The 21,086-nt window shown below is 45.7% G+C and overlaps 1 protein-coding gene across 1 annotated transcript in view; it reads right to left on the bottom strand.

Moving 5' to 3' along the window:
* The window catches only part of LOC135552207 (probable E3 ubiquitin-protein ligase HERC1), a 191,334-nt gene that overhangs the window by 128,297 nt on the left and 41,951 nt on the right, over positions 1-21,086 (bottom strand). The window contains 6 exon segments of the mRNA XM_064983699.1: positions 9,962-10,039; positions 10,042-10,068; positions 10,071-10,104; positions 14,038-14,158; positions 16,798-16,912; positions 20,530-20,703. Coding sequence (XP_064839771.1) covers positions 9,962-10,039; positions 10,042-10,068; positions 10,071-10,104; positions 14,038-14,158; positions 16,798-16,912; positions 20,530-20,703 — 549 coding nt within the window.

The following is a 21,086-nucleotide window of genomic DNA, read 5'->3' as shown; positions in this document are numbered from 1 at the left end:
CTATCCCTGTACCTTCGTCCTATCCCTGTACTTTCGTCCTATCCCTGTACCTTTGTCCTATTCCCTGTACCTTTGTCCTATTCCCTGTACCTTTGTCCTATTCCCTGTACATTTGTCCTATTCCCTGTACCTTTGTCCTATCCCTGTATCTTTGTCCTATCCCTGTACCTTTGTCCTATCCCTGTACCTTTGTCCTATCCCTGTACCTTTGTCCTATTCCCTGTACCGTTGTCCTAATCCCTGTACCTATCCCTGTACATTTGTCCTATCCCTGTACCCTTGTCCTATCCCTGTACCTTTGTAGTATCCCTGTACCTGTGTCCTATCCCTGTACATTTGTCCTATCCCCTGTACCCTTGTCCTATCCCTGTACCTTTGTAGTATCCCTGTACCTGTGTCCTATCCCTGTACCTTTGTTCTATTCCCTGTACATTTGTCCTATTCCCTATACCGTTATCTGATTCCCTAGACCTTTGTCCTATCCCTGGACCTTTGTCCTATCCCTGTACCTTTGTCCTATCCCTGTACCTTTGTCCTATCCCTGTACCTTTGTCCTATTCCTGTACCTATCCCTGTACCTTTGTCCTATTCCCTGTACCTTCGTCCTATCCCTGTACCTTCGTCCTATCCCTGTACCTTCGTCCTATCCCTGTACTTTCGTCCTATCCCTGTACCTTTGTCCTATTCCCTGTACCTTTGTCCTATTCCCTGTACCTTTGTCCTATTCCCTGTACATTTGTCCTATTCCCTGTACCTTTGTCCTATCCCTGTATCTTTGTCCTATCCCTGTACCTTTGTCCTATCCCTGTACCTTTGTCCTATCCCTGTACCTTTGTCCTATCGCTGTACCTTTGTCCTATCCCTGTACCTGTGTCCTATCCCTGTACCTGTGTCCTATCCCTGTACCTTTGTCCTATCCCTGTACCTTTGTCCTATTCCCTGTACCTTTGTCCTATCCCTGTACCTTTGTCCTATCCCTGTACCTTTGTCCTATCCCTGTACCTTTGTCCTATCCCTGTACCTTTGTCCTATTCCCTGTACCTTTGTCCTATTCCCTGTACCTTTGTCCTATCCCTGTACCTTTGTCCTATTCCCTGTACCTTTGTCCTATCCATGTACCTTTGTCCTATCCCTGTACCTTTGTCCTATCCCTGTACCTTTGTCCTATCCCTGTACCTATCCCTGTATCTTTGTCCTATCCCTGTACCTTTGTCCTATCCCTGTACCTTTGTCCTATTCTCTGTACCTTTGTAGTATCCCTGTACCTTTGTCCTAATCCCTGTACCTGTGTCCTATCCCTGTACCTGTGTCCTATCCCTGTACCTGTGTCCTATCCCTGTACCTTTGTCCTATTCCCTGTACTTATCCCTGTACCTTTGTCCTATCCCTGTACCTTTGTCCTATCCCTGTACCTTTGTCCTATTCCCTGTACTGTTGTCCTAATCCCTGTACCTATCCCTGTACATTTGTCCTATCCCTGTACCTTTGTCCTATCCCTGTACCTTTGTCCTATCCCTGTACCTTTGTCCTATTCCCTGTACCGTTGTCCTAATCCCTGTACCTATCCCTGTACATTTGTCCTATCCCTGTACCCTTGTCCTATCCCTGTACCTTTGTAGTATCCCTGTACCTGTGTCCTATCCCTGTACATTTGTCCTATCCCCTGTACCCTTGTCCTATCCCTGTACCTTTGTAGTATCCCTGTACCTGTGTCCTATCCCTGTACCTTTGTTCTATTCCCTGTACATTTGTCCTATCCCTGTACCTTTGTCCTATTCCCTGTACCTTTGTCCTATTCCCTGTACCTTTGTCCTATTCCCTGTACATTTGTCCTATTCCCTGTACCTTTGTCCTATCCCTGTATCTTTGTCCTATCCCTGTACCTTTGTCCTATCCCTGTACCTTTGTCCTATCCCTGTACCTTTGTCCTATCGCTGTACCTTTGTCCTATCCCTGTACCTGTGTCCTATCCCTGTACCTGTGTCCTATCCCTGTACCTTTGTCCTATCCCTGTACCTTTGTCCTATTCCCTGTACCTTTGTCCTATCCCTGTACCTTTGTCCTATCCCTGTACCTTTGTCCTATCCCTGTACCTTTGTCCTATCCCTGTACCTTTGTCCTATTCCCTGTACCTTTGTCCTATTCCCTGTACCTTTGTCCTATCCCTGTACCTTTGTCCTATTCCCTGTACCTTTGTCCTATCCATGTACCTTTGTCCTATCCCTGTACCTTTGTCCTATCCCTGTACCTTTGTCCTATCCCTGTACCTATCCCTGTATCTTTGTCCTATCCCTGTACCTTTGTCCTATCCCTGTACCTTTGTCCTATTCTCTGTACCTTTGTAGTATCCCTGTACCTTTGTCCTAATCCCTGTACCTGTGTCCTATCCCTGTACCTGTGTCCTATCCCTGTACCTGTGTCCTATCCCTGTACCTTTGTCCTATTCCCTGTACTTATCCCTGTACCTTTGTCCTATCCCTGTACCTTTGTCCTATCCCTGTACCTTTGTCCTATTCCCTGTACTGTTGTCCTAATCCCTGTACCTATCCCTGTACATTTGTCCTATCCCTGTACCTTTGTCCTATCCCTGTACCTTTGTCCTATCCCTGTACCTTTGTCCTATTCCCTGTACCGTTGTCCTAATCCCTGTACCTATCCCTGTACATTTGTCCTATCCCTGTACCCTTGTCCTATCCCTGTACCTTTGTAGTATCCCTGTACCTGTGTCCTATCCCTGTACATTTGTCCTATCCCCTGTACCCTTGTCCTATCCCTGTACCTTTGTAGTATCCCTGTACCTGTGTCCTATCCCTGTACCTTTGTTCTATTCCCTGTACATTTGTCCTATTCCCTGTACCGTTGTCTGATTCCCTGGACCTTTGTCCTATCCCTGGACCTTTGTCCTATCCCTGGACCTTTGTCCTATCCCTGTACCTTTGTCCTATTCCCTGTACCTTTGTCCTATTCCCTGTACCTTTGTCCTATCCCTGTACCTTTGTCCTATTCCCTGTACCTTTGTCCTATCCCTGTACCTTTGTCCTATCCCTGTACCTTTGTCCTATCCCTGTACCTTTGTCCTATCCCTGTACCTTTGTCCTATTCCTGTACCTATCCCTGTACCTTTGTCCTATTCCCTGTACCTTTGTCCTATCCCTGTACCTTTGTCCTATCCCTGTACCTTTGTCCTATTCCCTGTACCTTTGTCCTATTCTCTGTACCTTTGTCCTATTCCCTGTACCTTTGTCCTATTCCCTGTACCTTTGTCCTATTCCCTGTACATTTGTCCTATCCCTGTACCCTTGTCCTATCCCTGTACCTTTGTAGTATCCCTGTACCTGTGTCCTATCCCTGTACATTTGTCCTATCCCCTGTAGCCTTGTCCTATCCCTGTACCTTTGTAGTATCCCTGTACCTGTGTCCTATCCCTGTACCTTTGTTCTATTCCCTGTACATTTGTCCTATTCCCTGTACCGTTGTCTGATTCCCTGGACCTTTGTCCTATCCCTGGACCTTTGTCCTATCCCTGGACCTTTGTCCTATCCCTGTACCTTTGTCCTATTCCCTGTACCTTTGTCCTATTCCCTGTACCTTTGTCCTATCCCTGTACCTTTGTCCTATTCCCTGTACCTTTGTCCTATCCCTGTACCTTTGTCCTATCCCTGTACCTTTGTCCTATCCCTGTACCTTTGTCCTATCCCTGTACCTTTGTCCTATTCCTGTACCTATCCCTGTACCTTTGTCCTATTCCCTGTACCTTTGTCCTATCCCTGTACCTTCGTCCTATCCCTGTACCTTTGTCCTATTCCCTGTACCTTTGTCCTATTCCCTGTACCTTTGTCCTATTCCCTGTACCTTTGTCCTATTCCCTGTACATTTGTCCTATCCCTGTATCTTTGTCCTATCCCTGTACCTTTGTCCTATCCCTGTACCTTTGTCCTATCCCTGTACCTTTGTCCTATTCCCTGTACCTTCGTCCTATCCCTGTACCTTTGTCCTATCCCTGTACCTTTGTCCTATTCCCTGTACCTTCATCCTATCCCTGTACCTTTGGGAGCCCATTGGTTGGCTCGGTGGAGCCATAGCGCTACTATTGATTGACTATTGGGTTTGAACTGGTGGCACCGTAGGGTCGGAGGTCAGGAGAAGGAGCTAGGTGCTATTATGAACCGTGAATACAAGTCCTCATTCCTTCTCATAATAGACCTCACAGATTTGTTTTGGAGCAAAACATCAAATCAAATATTATTGGGACTGAACTCACTGTCCAAGGGTCAGTGGGGGGGGGGGGGGTCCAACAGTTCTCCTTGGCATAGCCAGAGATACAGAGACAGATGTGGCAAGCAGCAACGAGGTCATCACCTGACAAACTGGTATAAACTGCAGGTCGACTCCACACTGAATGTGTGTTTTCAGCTGTTACTGAAGACTGTTGTTACGCTGTTACGTCACCTCCTCAGTTTGTAGTAACGACCTGTAGTCTACACTGCTATCACATCGACATCCATTCATTAGAAATACAACCCCCTGGTGTGCAACAGAGATCAACGTCTGATTGTGGTTGGTTTGTACTCTCACATTACCCAGGATCTTGGTTGGCTCATTTAACTGACCATGATTTAGACCCTATATGGATCAAAAAGGTCACAGTGAAATCTAAACTAGCGTCCATCTTCTCCCTCTCCATTGCATTTACTCCCTGCATGTGCTCTTGAGTGTTTAAAACATATTCAGTTCAAATGAATTCAGGGAGGAAGAGGAAGACGAGTCTGCTAGATAGCAGTGTGTTCAGTGACAGTCTATTCAGTGTTTTAAACATATTCAGTCCAAGTGAATTCAGGGAGGAAGAGGAGTATGCTAGGTAGCAGTGTGTTCAGTGACAGTCTGCTCGGTAGCAGTGTGTTCAGTGACAGTCTGCTCGGTAGCAGTGTGTTCAGTGACAGTCTGGTAGGTAGCAGTGTGTTCAGTGACAGTCTGCTAGGTAGCAGTGTGTTCAGTGACAGTCTGGTAGGTAGCAGTGTGTTCAGTGACAGTCTGGTAGGTAGCAGTGTGTTCAGTGACAGTCTGGTAGGTAGCAGTGTGTTCAGTGACAGTCTGCTCGGTAGCAGTGTGTTCAGTGACAGTCTGCTCGGTAGCAGTGTGTTCAGTGACAGTCTGCTCAGTAGCAGTTGTGTTCAGTGACAGTCTGGTAGATAGCAGTGTGTTCATTGACAGTCTGGTAGGTAGCAGTGTGTTCATTGACAGTCTGGTAGATAGTAGTGTGTTCAGTGACAGTCTGCTAGGTAGCAGTGTGTTCAGTGACAGTCTGCTCAGTAGCAGTGTGTTCAGTGACAGTCTGGTAGATAGCAGTGTGTTCAGTGACAGTCTGGTAGGTAGCAGTGTGTTCAGTGACAGTCTGCTCGGTAGCAGTGTGTTCAGTGACAGTCTGCTAGGTAGCAGTGTGTTCAGTGACAGTCTGGTAGGTAGCAGTGTGTTCAGTGACAGTCTGCTAGGTAGCAGTGTGTTCAGTGACAGTCTGGTAGGTAGCAGTGTGTTCAGTGACAGTCTGGTAGGTAGCAGTGTGTTCAGTGACAGTCTGCTCGGTAGCAGTGTGTTCAGTGACAGTCTGGTAGGTAGCAGTGTGTTCAGTGACAGTCTGCTAGGTAGCAGTGTGTTGTGTTCAGTGACAGTCTGGTAGGTAGCAGTGTGTTCAGTGACAGTCTGCTAGGTAGCAGTGTGTTCAGTGACAGTCTGGTAGGTAGCAGTGTGTTCAGTGACAGTCTGCTCGGTAGCAGTGTGTTCAGTGACAGTGTGTTCAGTGTCTGCTCGGTAGCAGTGTGTTCAGTGACAGTCTGCTAGGTAGCAGTGTGTTCAGTGACAGTCTGCTAGGTAGCAGTGTGTTCAGTGACAGTCTGGTAGGTAGCAGTGTGTTCAGTGACAGTCTGCTAGATAGCAGTGTGTTCAGTGACAGTCTGCTAGGTAGCAGTGTGTTCAGTGACAGTCTGCTAGGTAGCAGTGTGTTCAGTGACAGTCTGCTAGGTAGCAGTGTGTTCAGTGACAGTCTGCTAGATAGCAGTGTGTTCAGTGACAGTCTGCTAGATAGTAGTGTGTTCAGTGACAGTCTGGTAGGTAGCAGTGTGTTCAGTGACAGTCTGCTAGGTAGCAGTGTGTTCAGTGACAGTCTGCTAGGTAGCAGTGTGTTCAGTGACAGTCTGGTAGGTAGCAGTGTGTTCAGTGACAGTCTGGTAGGTAGCAGTGTGTTCAGTGACTCGGTCAGTGTGTTCAGTGACAGTAGCAGTGTGTTCAGTGACAGTCTGCTAGGTAGCAGTGTGTTCAGTGACAGTCTGCTAGGTAGCAGTGTGTTCAGTGACAGTCTGGTAGGTAGCAGTGTGTTCAGTGACAGTCTGCTAGGTAGCAGTGTGTTCAGTGACAGTCTGCTAGGTAGCAGTGTGTTCAGTGACAGTCTGCTAGGTAGCAGTGTGTTCAGTGACAGTCTGCTCGGTAGCAGTGTGTTCAGTGACAGTCTGCAGTGTGTTCCGGTAGGCAGTGTGTTCAGTGACAGTCTGCTCGGTAGCAGTGTGTTCAGTGACAGTCTGCTCGGTACCAGTGTGTTCAGTGACAGTCTGCTCGGTAGCAGTGTGTTCAGTGACAGTCTGGTAGATAGCAGTGTGTTCAGTGACAGTCTGGTAGGTAGCAGTGTGTTCAGTGACAGTCTGCTAGGTAGCAGTGTGTTAGTGACAGTCTGCTAGGTGTGTTCAGTGACAGTCTGGTAGGTAGCAGTGTGTTCAGTTCAGTGACAGTCTGACAGTGTGTTCAGTGACAGTCTGCTAGGTAGCAGTGTGTTCAGTGACAGTCTGGTAGGTAGCAGTGTGTTCAGTGACAGTCTGCTAGGTAGCAGTGTGTTCAGTGACAGTCTGGTAGGTAGCAGTGTGTTCAGTGACAGTCTGCAGTCTGCTAGGTAGCAGTGTGTTCAGTGACAGTCTGCTAGGTAGCAGTGTGTTCAGTGACAGTCTGGTAGGTAGCAGTGTGTTCAGTGACAGTGACTCTGGTAGATAGCAGTGTGTTCAGTGACAGTCTGCTAGCAGTGGTCAGACAGTCTGCTAGGTAGCAGTGTGTTCAGTGACAGTCTGGTAGGTAGCAGTGTGTTCAGTGACAGTCTGCTAGGTAGTGACAGTGTGTTCAGTGACAGTCTGGTAGGTAGCAGTGTGTTCAGTGACAGTCTGCTAGGTAGCAGTGTGTTCAGTGACAGTCTGCTAGGTAGCAGTGTGTTCAGTGACAGTCTGGTAGATAGCAGTGTGTTCAGTGACAGTCTGCTAGGTAGCAGTGTGTTCAGTGACAGTCTGCTCGGTAGCAGTGTGTTCAGTGACAGTCTGCTAGGTAGCAGTGTGTTCAGTGACAGTCTGCTAGGTAGCAGTGTGTTCAGTGACAGTCTGGTAGGTAGCAGTGTGTTCAGTGACAGTCTGGTAGGTAGCAGTGTGTTCAGTGACAGTCTGGTAGGTAGCAGTGTGTTCAGTGACAGTCTGGTGTGTTCAGTAGCAGTGTGTTCAGTGACAGTCTGGTAGGTAGCAGTGTGTTCAGTGACAGTCTGGTTCAGTGACCTGGTAGGTAGCAGTGTGTTCAGTGACAGTCTGGTAGGTAGCAGTGTGTTCAGTGACAGTCTGCTAGGTAGCAGTGTGTTCAGTGACAGTCTGCTAGGTAGCAGTGTGTTCAGTGACAGTCTGGTAGGTAGCAGTGTGTTCAGTGACAGTCTGCTCGGTAGCAGTGTGTTCAGTGACAGTCTGCTAGGTAGCAGTGTGTTCAGTGACAGTCTGGTAGGTAGCAGTGTGTTCAGTGACAGTCTGCTCGGTAGCAGTGTGTTCAGTGACAGTCTGCTCGGTAGCAGTGTGTTCAGTGACAGTCTGTGAGCAGTGTGTTCAGTGACAGTCTGCTCGGTAGCAGTGTGTTCAGTGACAGTCTGGTAGTCTGATAGCAGTGTGTTCAGTGACAGTCTGGTAGGTAGCAGTGTGTTCAGTGACAGTCTGTTCAGTGTGTTCAGTGACAGTCTGTGTCAGACATAGTAGCAGTGTGTTCAGTGACAGTCTGCTAGGTAGCAGTGTGTTCAGTGACAGTCTGGTAGGTAGCAGTGTGTTCAGTGACAGTCTGGTAGGTAGCAGTGTGTTCAGTGACAGTCTGCAGATAGCAGTGTGTTCAGTGACAGTCTGGTAGGTAGCAGTGTGTTCAGTGACAGTCTGCTAGATAGCAGTGTGTTCAGTGACAGTCTGCTAGGTAGCAGTGTGTTCAGTGACAGTCTGGTAGGTAGCAGTGTGTTCAGTGACAGTCTGCTCGGTAGCAGTGTGTTCAGTGACAGTCTGCTAGGTAGCAGTGTGTTCAGTGACAGTCTGGCTAGGTAGCAGTGTGTTCAGTGACAGTCTGACAGTCAGTGTGTTCAGTGACAGTCTGCTAGGTAGCAGTGTGTTCAGTGACAGGTAGCAGTGTGTTCAGTGACAGTCTGGTAGGTAGCAGTGTGTTCAGTGACAGTCTGCTCGGTAGCAGTGTGTTCAGTGACAGTCTGCTAGGTAGCAGTGTGTTCAGTGACAGTCTGGTAGGTAGCAGTGTGTTCAGTGACAGTCTGTCTGGTAAGTGTGTTAGTAGTAGTGTGTTCAGTGACAGCTCCGGTAGCAGTGTGTTCAGTGACAGTCTGGTAGGTAGCAGTGTGTTCAGTGACAGTCTGGTAGGTAGCAGTGTGTTCAGTGACAGTCTGGTAGGTAGCAGTGTGTTCAGTGACAGTCTAGGTAGCAGTGTGTTTAAGTGACAGTCTGGTAGGTAGCAGTGTGTTCAGTGACAGTCTGCTAGGTAGCAGTGTGTTCAGTGACAGTCTGCTAGATAGCAGTGTGTTCAGTGACAGTCTGGTAGGTAGCAGTGTGTTCAGTGACAGTCTGCTCGGTACTATATTCAGTGTGTTCAGTGACAGTCTGGTTAGCAGTGTGTTCAGTGACAGTCAGTGTGTTCAGTGACAGGTAGCAGTGTGTTCAGTGACAGTCTGTCTGCAGTGTGTTCAGTGACAGTCTGCTAGGTAGCAGTGTGTTCAGTGACAGTCTGGTAGGTAGCAGTGTGTTCAGTGACAGTCTGCTTAGCAGTGTGTTCAGTGACAGTCTGCTAGGTAGCAGTGTGTTCAGTGACAGTCTGCTCGGTAGCAGTGTGTTCAGTGACAGTCTGGTAGGTAGCAGTGTGTTCAGTGACAGTCTGCTCGGTAGCAGTGTGTTCAGTGACAGTCTGCTAGGTAGCAGTGTGTTCAGTGAGTCAGTCAGTGACAGGTAGCAGTGTGTTCAGTGACAGTCTGCTAGGTAGCAGTGTGTTCAGTGACAGTCTGCTAGGTAGCAGTGTGTTCAGTGACAGTCTGCTAGATAGCAGTGTGTTCAGTGACAGTCTGCTGACAGGTAGGTAGCAGTGTGTTCAGTGACAGACAGGTAGCAGTGTGCTAGGTAGCAGTGTGTTCAGTGACAGTCTGGTAGGTAGCAGTGTGTTCAGTGACAGTAGCAGTGTGTTCAGTGACAGTCTGGTAGGTAGCAGTGTGTTCAGTGACAGTCTGCTAGGTAGCAGTGTGTTCAGTGACAGTCTGGTGAGCAGTGTGTTCAGTGGCTAGGTAGCAGTGTGTTCAGTGACAGTCTGTAGGTAGCAGTGTGTTCAGTGACAGTCTGGTCTGCTAGTAGCAGTGTGTTCAGTGACAGTCTGCTAGGTAGCAGTGTGTTCAGTGACAGTCTGCTAGGTAGCAGTGTGTTCAGTGACAGTCTGCTAGGTAGCAGTGTGTTCAGTGACAGTCTGGTAGGTAGCAGTGTGTTCAGTGACAGTCTGCTAGGTAGCAGTGTGTTCAGTGACAGTCTGCTAGGTAGCAGTGTGTTCAGTGACAGTCTGGTAGGTAGCAGTGTGTTCAGTGACAGTCTGCTATTCAGTGACAGTGTGTACATTCAGTGAGAGTGTTGTGTCTGCAGTAAAGTGAACCACTCACTCCCAGCGGTCATGACCCCGTGCTCTCTCTCCTCCTCTTCCTCATCTTGCTCCTGATGCACAGTCCTCTCTTCTAGCTGTCGATGGTCCTCGTGAACGAGTGCTCCTGGGGTCCATCTCCAGCGAGTCCTGATTGTCTGAAATCTGATCGGGCACAACACCTGGACACCCGTTAAAAGTGTTGTCACGATACCAGAATATCAGGTTTAGTATCACGATACCAGAATATCAGGTTTAGTGTCACGCAGAATATGTTTGTGTCAGTACCAGAATACAGTCTACCAGAATATCAGGTTTAGTGGATACCAGTGTGTATTCAGAATACAGGCTTAGTGTCACGATACCAGAATATCAGGTTTAGTATCACGATAGTCAGGCTTAGTGTCACGATACCAGAATATCAGGTTTAGTGTCACGATACCAGAATATCAGGTTTAGTGTCACGATACCAGAATATCAGGTTTAGTGTCACGATACCAGAATATCAGGTTTAGTATTACCAGAATATCAGGTTTAGTCACGATACCAGAATATCAGGTTTAGTATCACGATACCAGAATATCAGGTTTAGTATCACGATACCAGAATATCAGGTTTAGTGTCACAATACCAGAATATCAGGTTTAGTATCACGATACCAGAATATCAGGTTTAAAGTGAATATCACTCACGATCCAGAATATCAGGTTTAGTCATACCAGAATATCAGGTTTAGTGTCACGATACCAGAATATCGGGTTTAGTGTCGATACCTCAGGTTTAGTGTCACGATACCAGAATATCTTAGTTCCTGACCATCAGGTTTAGTGTGCAGAATATCTGTGCGATACAGAATATCCTCACAATACCAGAATATCAGGTTTAGTGTCACGATACCAGAATATCAGGTTTAGTATCACGATACCAGAATATCAGGTTTAGTATCATACCAGAATATCAGGTTTAGCGATACCAGAATATCGTATCCGATACCAGAATATCAGGTTTATGTCACGTACCAGAATATCAGGTTTAGTATGAAGGAGTGCTCCAGAATATCAGGGGGATCCATCTCAGTGATACCAGAATATCAGGAGTGTCCTACCAGAATATCAGGTTTAGTATCACGATACCAGAATATCAGGTTTAGTATCACGATACCAGAATATCAGGTTTAGTACCCGATACCAAATATCAGGTTTAGTATCACGATACCAGAATATCAGGGTTTAGTCAGGTTTCACGATACCAGAATATCAGGTTTAGTGTCACGATACCAGAATATCAGGTTTAGTGTCACGATACCAGAATATCAGGTTTAGTGTCACGATACCAGAATATCAGGTTTGTTTAGTATCACGATACCAGAATATCATGTTTAGTATCACGATACCAGAATATCACGATACCAGAATATCAGGTTTAGTATCACGATACCAGAATCGGGTTTATCAGAATATCGGGTTTAGTATCACGATACCAGAATATCAGAATATCAGGTTTAGTATCACGATACCAGAATATCAGGAATATCATCAGGTTTAGTATCACGATACCAGAATATCAGGTTTAGTATCACGATACCAGAATATCAGGTTTAGTATCACGATACCAGAATATCAGGTTTAGTATCACGATACCAGAATATCAGGTTTTAGTGTCGCGATACCAGAATATCATGTTTATCGGGTTTATCACGATACCAGAATATCAGGTTTAGTGTATACCAGAATACGATACCAGAATAATTTTATCAGGTTTAGTATCACGATACCAGAATATCAGGTTTAGTATCACGATACCAGAATATCAGGTTTAGTATCACGATACCAGAATATCAGGTTTAGTATCACGATACCAGAATATCAGGTTTAATGTACGTATTCCAGAATATCAGGTTTAGTGTCACGATACCAGAATATACCAGAATATCAGGTTTAGTATCACGATACCAGAATATCAGGTTTAGTATCGATACCAGAATATCGGGTTTGTCCACGAAAGAATATGGCTGTTCCACAGAATATCAGGATGTACCAGAATATCAAGGATGAAATTCACGATAATTTGTACCAGAATATCAGGTTTAGTGTCTGGAATAAGAGCTTAGTGTCTGCAGGCAGTAAATACCAGAATACAGGTTTAGTAAATGTAAATGTAAATGTAGTATCAAGATACTCGATACCGAAAGAAAACCTCAACGATACCACGGCCAAAACATAATGTGTTTTAGCTTAATTAAGTCACAGAATATTTTGATTGATAATAATTGATAACTGGTGGAACTAAAATAGCAAATATAATATATTCTATATTAAAATGTATTTTAAAAATAACAAATATAATATATTCTATACTATACTCAAAGTATTCCTAGGAATACCTAGGATAGGATAAGTAATCCTTCTCACCCCCCCCCCCTTAAATGATTTAGATGCACTATTGTAAGTGGCTGTTCCACTGGATGTCAGAAGGTGAATTCACCAATTTGTAAGTCGCTCTGGATAAGAGCGTCTGCTAAATGACTTAAATGTAAAAATGTAAATGTAAAAAAATAACACATATTAAATAACTAATATAATATATTCTAAACTATATTCAATTTATAATTTACATTTTTTTAAATAACAAATATATAATATTCTATACTATATTCAATTTAAAAAAATAAAAAACACATTAAATAACAAATATAAAATATTCTATACTATATTCAAATTATTTAAAAGTATAACACACCATATTAAATAACAGAAGATTACCTTAAATTTCCCATCTAAACTGTTTTAAAGTGTAATTTCATACACATCAGGGTTCATTTGCTCATCTATGGCCACGATATGGAGTCAAATTACTGTCATTAGACCTATGATGAATTATTCATTACAGCTAAACCATTTCATGTACTGTATGAAATGAACAGCTTAGTTCCAAAACAAGCTCATTTCTGAAGCTTCTATAATTGCAATAGTCGACACATGGCATAGAAATACAATGGATTTTAAACAGCATACTACGATTCCCAGAGTGCATTTCATCTCCCAGGGGGCAGTGCTCCGCCGAGGCCTGCTGGCAATCGTAGTATGCTGTTTAAAATCCATTGTATTTCTATGCCATGTGTCGACTATTGCAATTATAGAAGCTGAGGACACAAGCCCAGACAAACCGCAAAGTAGTCAAAATATATTTCTGTCATAGCGAAGTTATGAGAGCATTTCACATTATTTTTGGGTTGTACTCATATTATACTGCTCACATGAATGTCACGCCGAATATAACAAATGTAGTTGCTAGTAGAGTAACATTACAATGTCAGATGTCAAGTGTAAAATAGTTTGTCATTTTGGAACTAAACCTCCCTTCCACTGCACTGCTTTGAAACACATTTTGTTTAGTTGTTTCAGTGGGCTGGCCCACATCATCTGCTCTGTAAACTAACTATTCCCACAGTTCACTTCTGGAGTCAACAAGCTGCGGGAGTGGAGGTATGATGTTTTTATTACAGGGAGATATGCTGTCTGCATTCTCTCTGGCTGTTTCAGCTGCATGCACAAGTAGCCTGGCTAGCTTACTACTGCCCCCTTGAGAAGACAAGTAGCCTGGCTAGCTTACTACTGCCCCCTTGAGAAGACAAGTAGCCTGGCTAGCTTACTACTGCCCCCTTGAGAAGACCAGTAGCCTGGCTAGCTTACTACTGCCCCCTTGAGAAGACAAGTAGCCTGGCTAGCTTACTACTGCCCCCTTGAGAAAACAAGTAGCCTGGCTAGCTTACTACTGCCCCCTTGAGAAGACCAGTAGCCTGGCTAGCTTACTACTGCCCCCTTGAGAAGACCAGTAGCCTGGCTAGCTTACTACTGCCCCCTTGAGAAGACCAGTAGCCTGGCTAGCTTACTACTGCCCCCTTGAGAAGACCAGTAGCCTGGCTAGCTTACTACTGCCCCCTTGAGAAGACCAGTAGCCAGTTACCGTAAGTGTCTCTAGGATGTAGAGGGGTTTCAGGGTTGATGTGGGAATAAGACAGCAGACCCTGACGTGGGACTGGAAGGACGTTTCAAGGACCAACGGACCAGTTACCGAAAGAAGAGCCGGGTCACTTACCCTCCTCTCCCGGGAAGACGAGCGTGTCTGGACGACATTCATGTTCTTGCAGGCCAGCAGGCGGTTCCTGACCTTGTAGACACAACGGTAGACCTCAGCCAGCATCTTACAAGGCTGGTACCTGGTTGGAAACACACACAGAGACACACTGACTGGTGAACCCAGCCTGCCGCATGAAATAGACCAGGCATGTGTCAAATGACACCACATAGGGTGCCAGAGTCCTAATGACCCTAGTCTAAAGTAGTGCACTATGTAGGGAATAGGGTGCCAGAGTCCTACTGACCCTGGTCTAAAGTAGTGCACTATGTAGGGAATAGGGTGCCAGAGTCCTAATGACCCTAGTCTAAAGTAGTGCAGTAGGTAGGGAATAGGGTGCCAGAGTCCTAATGACCCTGGTCTAAAGTAGTGCACTATGTAGGGAATAGGGTGCCAGAGTCCTAATGACCCTAGTCTAAAGTAGTGCACTATGTAGGGAATAGGGTGCCAGAGTCCTACTGACCCTGGTCTAAAGTAGTGCACTATGTAGAGAATAGGGTGCCAGAGTCCTACTGACCCTGGTCTAAAGTAGTGCACTATGTAGGGAATAGGGTGTCAGAATCCTACTGACCCTGGTCTAAAGTAGTGCACTATGTAGGGAATAGGGTGCCAGAATCCTACTGACCCTGGTCTAAAGTAGTGCACTATGTAGGGAATAGGGTGCCAGAGTCCTAATGACCCTAGTCTAAAGTAGTGCAGTAGGTAGGGAATAGGGTGCCAGAGTCCTAATGACCCTGGTCTAAAGTAGTGCACTAGGTAGGGAATAGGATGCCAGAGTCCTAATGACCCTAGTCTAAAGTAGTGCACTATGTAGGGAATAGGGTGCCAGAGTCCTACTGACCCTAGTCTAAAGTAGTGCACTATGTAGGGAATAGGGTGCCAGAGTCCTAATGACCCTAGTCTAAAGTAGTGCACTATGTAGGGAATAGGGTGCCAGAGTCCTACTGACCCTGGTCTAAAGTAGTGCACTATGTAGGGAATAGGGTGCCAGAGTCCTAATGACCCTAGTCTAAAGTAGTGCACTATGTGGGGAATAGGGAGCCAGAGTCCTACTGACCCTGGTCTATAGTAGTGCACTATATAGGAAATAGGGCTCTGGTCTATAGTAGTACCACTATATAGGGAATAGGGCTCTGGTCTATAGTAGTACCACTATAGAGGGAATAGGGCTCTGGTCTATAGTAGTACCTCTATATAGGGAATAGGGCTCTGGTCTATAGTAGTACCACTATATAGGGAATAGGGCTCTGGTCTATAGGGCACTGGTCTATAGTAGTACCACTATATAGGGAATAGGGCTCTGGTCTATAGTAGTACCACTATATAGGGAATAGGGCTCTGGTCTATAGTAGTACCACTATATAGGGAATAGGGCTCTGGTCTATAGTAGTACCACTATATAGGGAATAGGGCTCTGGTCTATAGTAGTACCACCATATAGGGAATAGGGCTCTGGTCTATAGTAGTACCACTATATAGGGAATAGGGTTCTGGTCTATAGTAGTGCACTATATAGGGAATAGGGTGCCATTGTCCTACTGACACTGGTCAAAAGCAGTGCACTATGTAGGGAATAGGGCTCTGGTCTATAATAGTACCACTATATAGGGAATAGGGCTCTGGTCTATAGTAGTACCACTATATAGGGAATAGGGCTCTGGTCTATAGTAGTACCACTATATAGGGAATAGGGCTCTGGTCTATAGTAGTACCACTATATAGGGAATAGGGCTCTGGTCTATAGTAGTACCACTATATAGGGAATAGGGCTCTGGTCTATAGTAGTACCACTATATAGGGAATAGGGCTCTGGTCTATAGTAGTACCACTATATAGGGAATAGGGCTCTAGTCTATTGTAGTACCACTATATAGGGAATAGGGCTCTGGTCTATAATAGTACCACTATATAGGGGATAGGGCTCTGGTCTATAGTAGTACCACTATATAGGGAATAGGGCTCTGGTCTATAGTAGTACCACTATATAGGGAATAGGGCTCTGGTCTATAGTAGTACACTATATAGGGAATAGGGCTCTGGTCTATAGTAGTACCACTATATAGGGAATAGGGCTCTGGTCTATAGTAGTACCACTATATAGGGAATAGGGCTCTGGTCTATAGTAGTACCACTATATAGGGAATAGGGCTCTGGTCTATAGTAGTACCACTATATAGGGAATAGGGCTCTGGTCTATAGTAGTATCACTATATAGGGAATAGGGCTCTGGTCTATAGTAGTACCACCATATAGGGAATAGGGCTCTGGTCTATAGTAGTACCACTATATAGGGAATAGGGCTCTGGTCTATAGTAGTACACTATATAGGGAATAGGGCTCTGGTCTATAGTAGTACCACTATATAGGGAATAGGGCTCTGATCTATAGTAGTGTACTATATAGGGAATAGGGCTCTGGTCGATAGTAGTACCACTATATAGGGAATAGGGCTCTGGTCTATAGTAGTACCACTATATAGGGAATAGGGCTCTGGTCTATAGTAGTACCACTATATAGGGAATAGGGCTCTGGTCTATAGTAGTACCACTATATAGGGAATAGGGCTCTGGTCTATAGTAGTACCACTATATAGGGAATAGGACTCTGGTCTATAGTAGTGCACTATATAGGGAATAGGACTCTGGTCTATAGTAGTGCACTATATAGGGAATAGGGCGCCATTGGGAAGGCAGAACCATGATGGGTGTGCAGTAGATTTACCTGCCCTCTCCACAGGCTTGGCCCAGCAGGCCGGTGTGCTTCAGCAGAGCAGCCAGGACAAACCTGGACACGGTGTCCAATAAGATCTCATTACAGAGAGAGGCGTTGTCCCAGTCTGCAACACAAACACATGGACATCACTGCATATCACAGCAGCAGTAATACTCTGCTTATTCTACACTACTAATCTGTCATGAAAGAAAGATGGACGCCCACACACTGCTGGATGCTCCATTACACGGAATGAACTGAAAAGACTGATTCAACTGTGGGAGCATTTAACAGAGAGCGGGCATCACTCAATAAACTGGGAGCATGTAACAGAGAGCGGGCATCACTCAATAAACTGGGAGCATTTAACAGAGACCGGGCATCACTTAATAAACTGGGAGCATTTAACAGAGAGCGGGCATCACTCAACAAACTGTGGGAGAATTTAACAGAGAGCAGGCATCACTCAACAAACTGTGGGAGCATTTAACAGAGAGCGGGCATCACTCAATAAACTGTGGGAGCATTTAACAGAGAGCGGGCATCACTCAACAAACTGTGGGAGCATTTAACAGAGAGCGGGCATCACTCAATAAACTGTGGGAGCATTTAACAGAGAGCGGGCATCACTTAATAAACTGGGAGCATTTAACAGAGACCGGGCATCACTCAATAAACTGTGGGAGCATTTAACAGAGAGCGGGCATCACTCAACAAACTATGGGGCATCAGCGGGCATCACTCAATAAACTGTGGGAGCATTTAACAGAGAGCGGGCATCACTTAATAACTGGGAGCATTTAACAGACCGGGCATCACTCAATAAACTGTGGGAGCATTTAACAGAGACCGGGCATCACTCAATAAACTGTGGGAGCATTTAACAGCATCACTCAATAAAGAGCCGGGCATCACTTAATAAACTGGGAGCATTTAACAGAGACCGGGCATCACTCAATAAACTGTGGGAGCATTTAACAGACTCAAGAGCGGGCATCACTCAATAAACTGTGGGAGCATTTAACAGAGAGCGGGCATCACTCAATAAACTGTGGGAGCATTTAACAGAGAGTGGGCATCACTCAATAAACTGTGGGAGCATTTAACAGAGAGTGGGCATCACTCAATAAACTGTGGGAGCATTTAACAGAGAGCGGGCATCACTCAATAAACTGTGGGAGCATTTTGGGCATCACTCAATAAACTGTGGGAGCATTTAACAGAGAGGCATCACTCAATAAACTGTGGAGCATTTAACAGAGAGTGGGCATCACTCAATAAACTGTGGGAGCATTTAACAGAGAGTGGGCATCACTCAATAAACTGTGGGAGCATTTAACAGAGAGCGGGCATCACTCAATAAACTGTGGGAGCATTTAACAGAGAGCGGGCATCACTCAATAAACTGTGGGAGCATTTAACAGAGAGCGGGCATCACTTAATAAACTGGGAGCATTTAACAGAGACCGGGCATCACTCAATAAACTGTGGGAGCATTTAACAGAGAGCGGGCATCACTCAATAAACTGTGGGAGCATTTAACAGAGAGCGGGCATCACTCAATAAACTGTGGGAGCATTTAACAGAGAGCGGGCATCACTCAATAAACTGTGGGAGCATTTAACAGAGAGAGCGGGCATCACTCAATAAACTGTGGGAGCATTAAAGAGAGCGGGCATCACTCAATAAACTGTGGGAGCATTTAACAGAGAGCGGGCATCACTCAATAAACTGTGGGAGCATTTAACAGAGAGCGGGCATCACTCAATAAACTGTGGGAGCATTTAACAGAGAGCGGGCATCACTTAATAAACTGGGAGCATTTAACAGAGACCGGGCATCACTCAATAAACTATGGGAGCATGCAACAGAGAGCAGGCATCACACAATAAACAGAGGGAGGATTCAACAGAGAGCGGGCATCACACAATAAACAGAGGGAGGATTAATTCATGACGTTTTTGAAACCTTCCATCTGGAAGTAACAGGATGTACGTCCACTACTTGTAAATCATTCCACTACTGTTATACAATCCACAACCATTTCAGTCATGTATTATAGTCCACCCCCCTCATGTATTATAGTCCCCACCCCTCATGTATTATATTCCCCTCATGTATTATAGTCCCCCCTCATGTATTATAGTCCACCCCCCCTCATGTATTATAGTCCCCCCCTCATGTATTATAGTCCCCCCCTCATGTATTATAGTCCCCCCCTCATGTATTATAGTCCCCCCCCTCATGTATTATAGTCCCCCCCTCATGTATTATAGTCCCCCCCTCATGTATTATAGTCCCCCCTCCCCCCCCTCATGTATTATAGTCCCCCCCCCTCATGTATTATAGTCCCCCCCCTCATGTATTATAGTCCCCCCCCTCATGTATTATAGTCCCCCCCCCCCCCCCTCATGTATTATAGTCCCCCCCCTCATGTATTATAGTCCCCCCCCTCATGTATTATAGTCCCCCCCCTCATGTATTATAGTCCCCCCTCATGTATTATAGTCCCCCCTCATGTATTATAGTCCCCCCCTCATGTATTATAGTCCCCCCCCCTCATGTATTATAGTCCCCCTCATGTATTATAGTCCCCCCTCATGTATTATAGTCCCCCCCCTCATGTATTATAGTCCCCCCTCATGTATTATAGTCCCCCCTCATGTATTATAGTCCCCCCCCTCATGTATTATAGTCCCCCCTCATGTATTATAGTCCCCCCCCTCATGTATTATAGTCCCCCCCTCATGTATTATAGTCCCCCCTCATGTATTATAGTCCCCCCCTCATGTATTATAGTCCCCCCCTCATGTATTATAGTCCCCCCCCTCATGTATTATAGTCCCCCCTCATGTATTATAGTCCCCCCTCATGTATTATAGCCCCCCCCCTCATGTATTATAGTCCCCCCTCCCCCTCATGTATTATATTCCCCCCCCCTCATGTATTATAGTCCCCCCCTCATGTATTATAGTCCCCCCTCATGTATTATAGTCCCCCCCCCCTCATGTATTATAGCCCCCCCCTCATGTATTATAGTCCCCCCTCATGTATTATAGCCCCCCCCTCATGTATTATAGTCCCCCCTCATGTATTATAGCCCCCCCCTCATGTATTATAGTCCCCCCCCCCTCATGTATTATAGTCCCCCCTCATGTATTATAGTCCCCCCTCATGTATTATAGTCATGTATTATAGTCCCCCCCTCATGTATTATAGTCCCCCCCCTCATGTATTATAGTCCCCCCCCTCATGTATTATAGTCCCCCCCTCATGTATTATAGTCCCCCCCTCATGTATTATAGTCCCCCCCCCCTCATGTATTATATTCCCCCCTCATGTATTATAGTCCCCCCCCTCATGTATTATAGTCCCCCCCTCATGTATTATATTCCCCCCTCATGTATTATAGTCCCCCCCTCATGTATTATATCCCCCCCCTCATGTATTATAGTCCCCCCTCATGTATTATAGTCCCCCTCATGTATTATAGTCCCCCCCTCATGTATTATATTCCCCCCTCATGTATTATAGTCCCCCCTCATGTATTATAGTCCCCCCCCTCATGTATTATAGTCCCCCCTCATGTATTATAGTCCCCCCTCATGTAGTATAGTTCCCCCCCTCATGTATTATAGTCCCCCCCTCATGTATTATATTCCCCCCCCCTCATGTATTATAGCCCCCCCCCTCATGTATTATAGTCCCCCCCCCCCTCATGTATTATAGTCCCCCCGGTACCTTTGCTGGTGGCGTAGTCCTGCATGTTGCTCCAGAGACTGTTGGTGGGTTCCTTAGTGGAGCCCAGGGCCAGCTCCACCAGGACGCTCATGTCTGCTCTCAGAGGACAGTCAACTGGTTTCTGCTCCTCGTTCCCTGAGAGGGCCTCCTCTAACAGCCAGCTGATGCAGTTATCTAGGGCACATACAAACACAGCAGGGGCCAGCATCGTCAGAGACTAGATAGAAACAGATCAGAATGAAAATAAATCAGATAGGACCACTTCTAACAGTTATCTAGAGGGGGGTCATCAGATAGGACCACTTCTAACAGTTATCTATAGGGGGGGGTCATGAGATAGGAACCACTTCTAACAGTTATCTATAGGGGGTCATCAGATAGGACCACTTCTAACAGTTATCTAGAGGGGGGTCATCAGATAGGACCACTTCTAACAGTTATCTAGAGGGGGTCATGAGATAGGAACCACTTCTAACAGTTATCTAGAGGGGGGTCATCAGATAGGAACCACTTCTAACAGTTATCTAGAGGGGGGTCATCAGATAGGAACCACTTCT

This window comes from Oncorhynchus masou, chromosome 2, assembly GCF_036934945.1.
Source record: "Oncorhynchus masou masou isolate Uvic2021 chromosome 2, UVic_Omas_1.1, whole genome shotgun sequence".
Taxonomy (NCBI): Eukaryota; Metazoa; Chordata; class Actinopteri; order Salmoniformes; family Salmonidae; genus Oncorhynchus; species Oncorhynchus masou.
The sequence above is the reverse complement of the archived record's forward strand: the minus strand, read 5'-3'. Positions and strand labels throughout refer to the sequence as shown.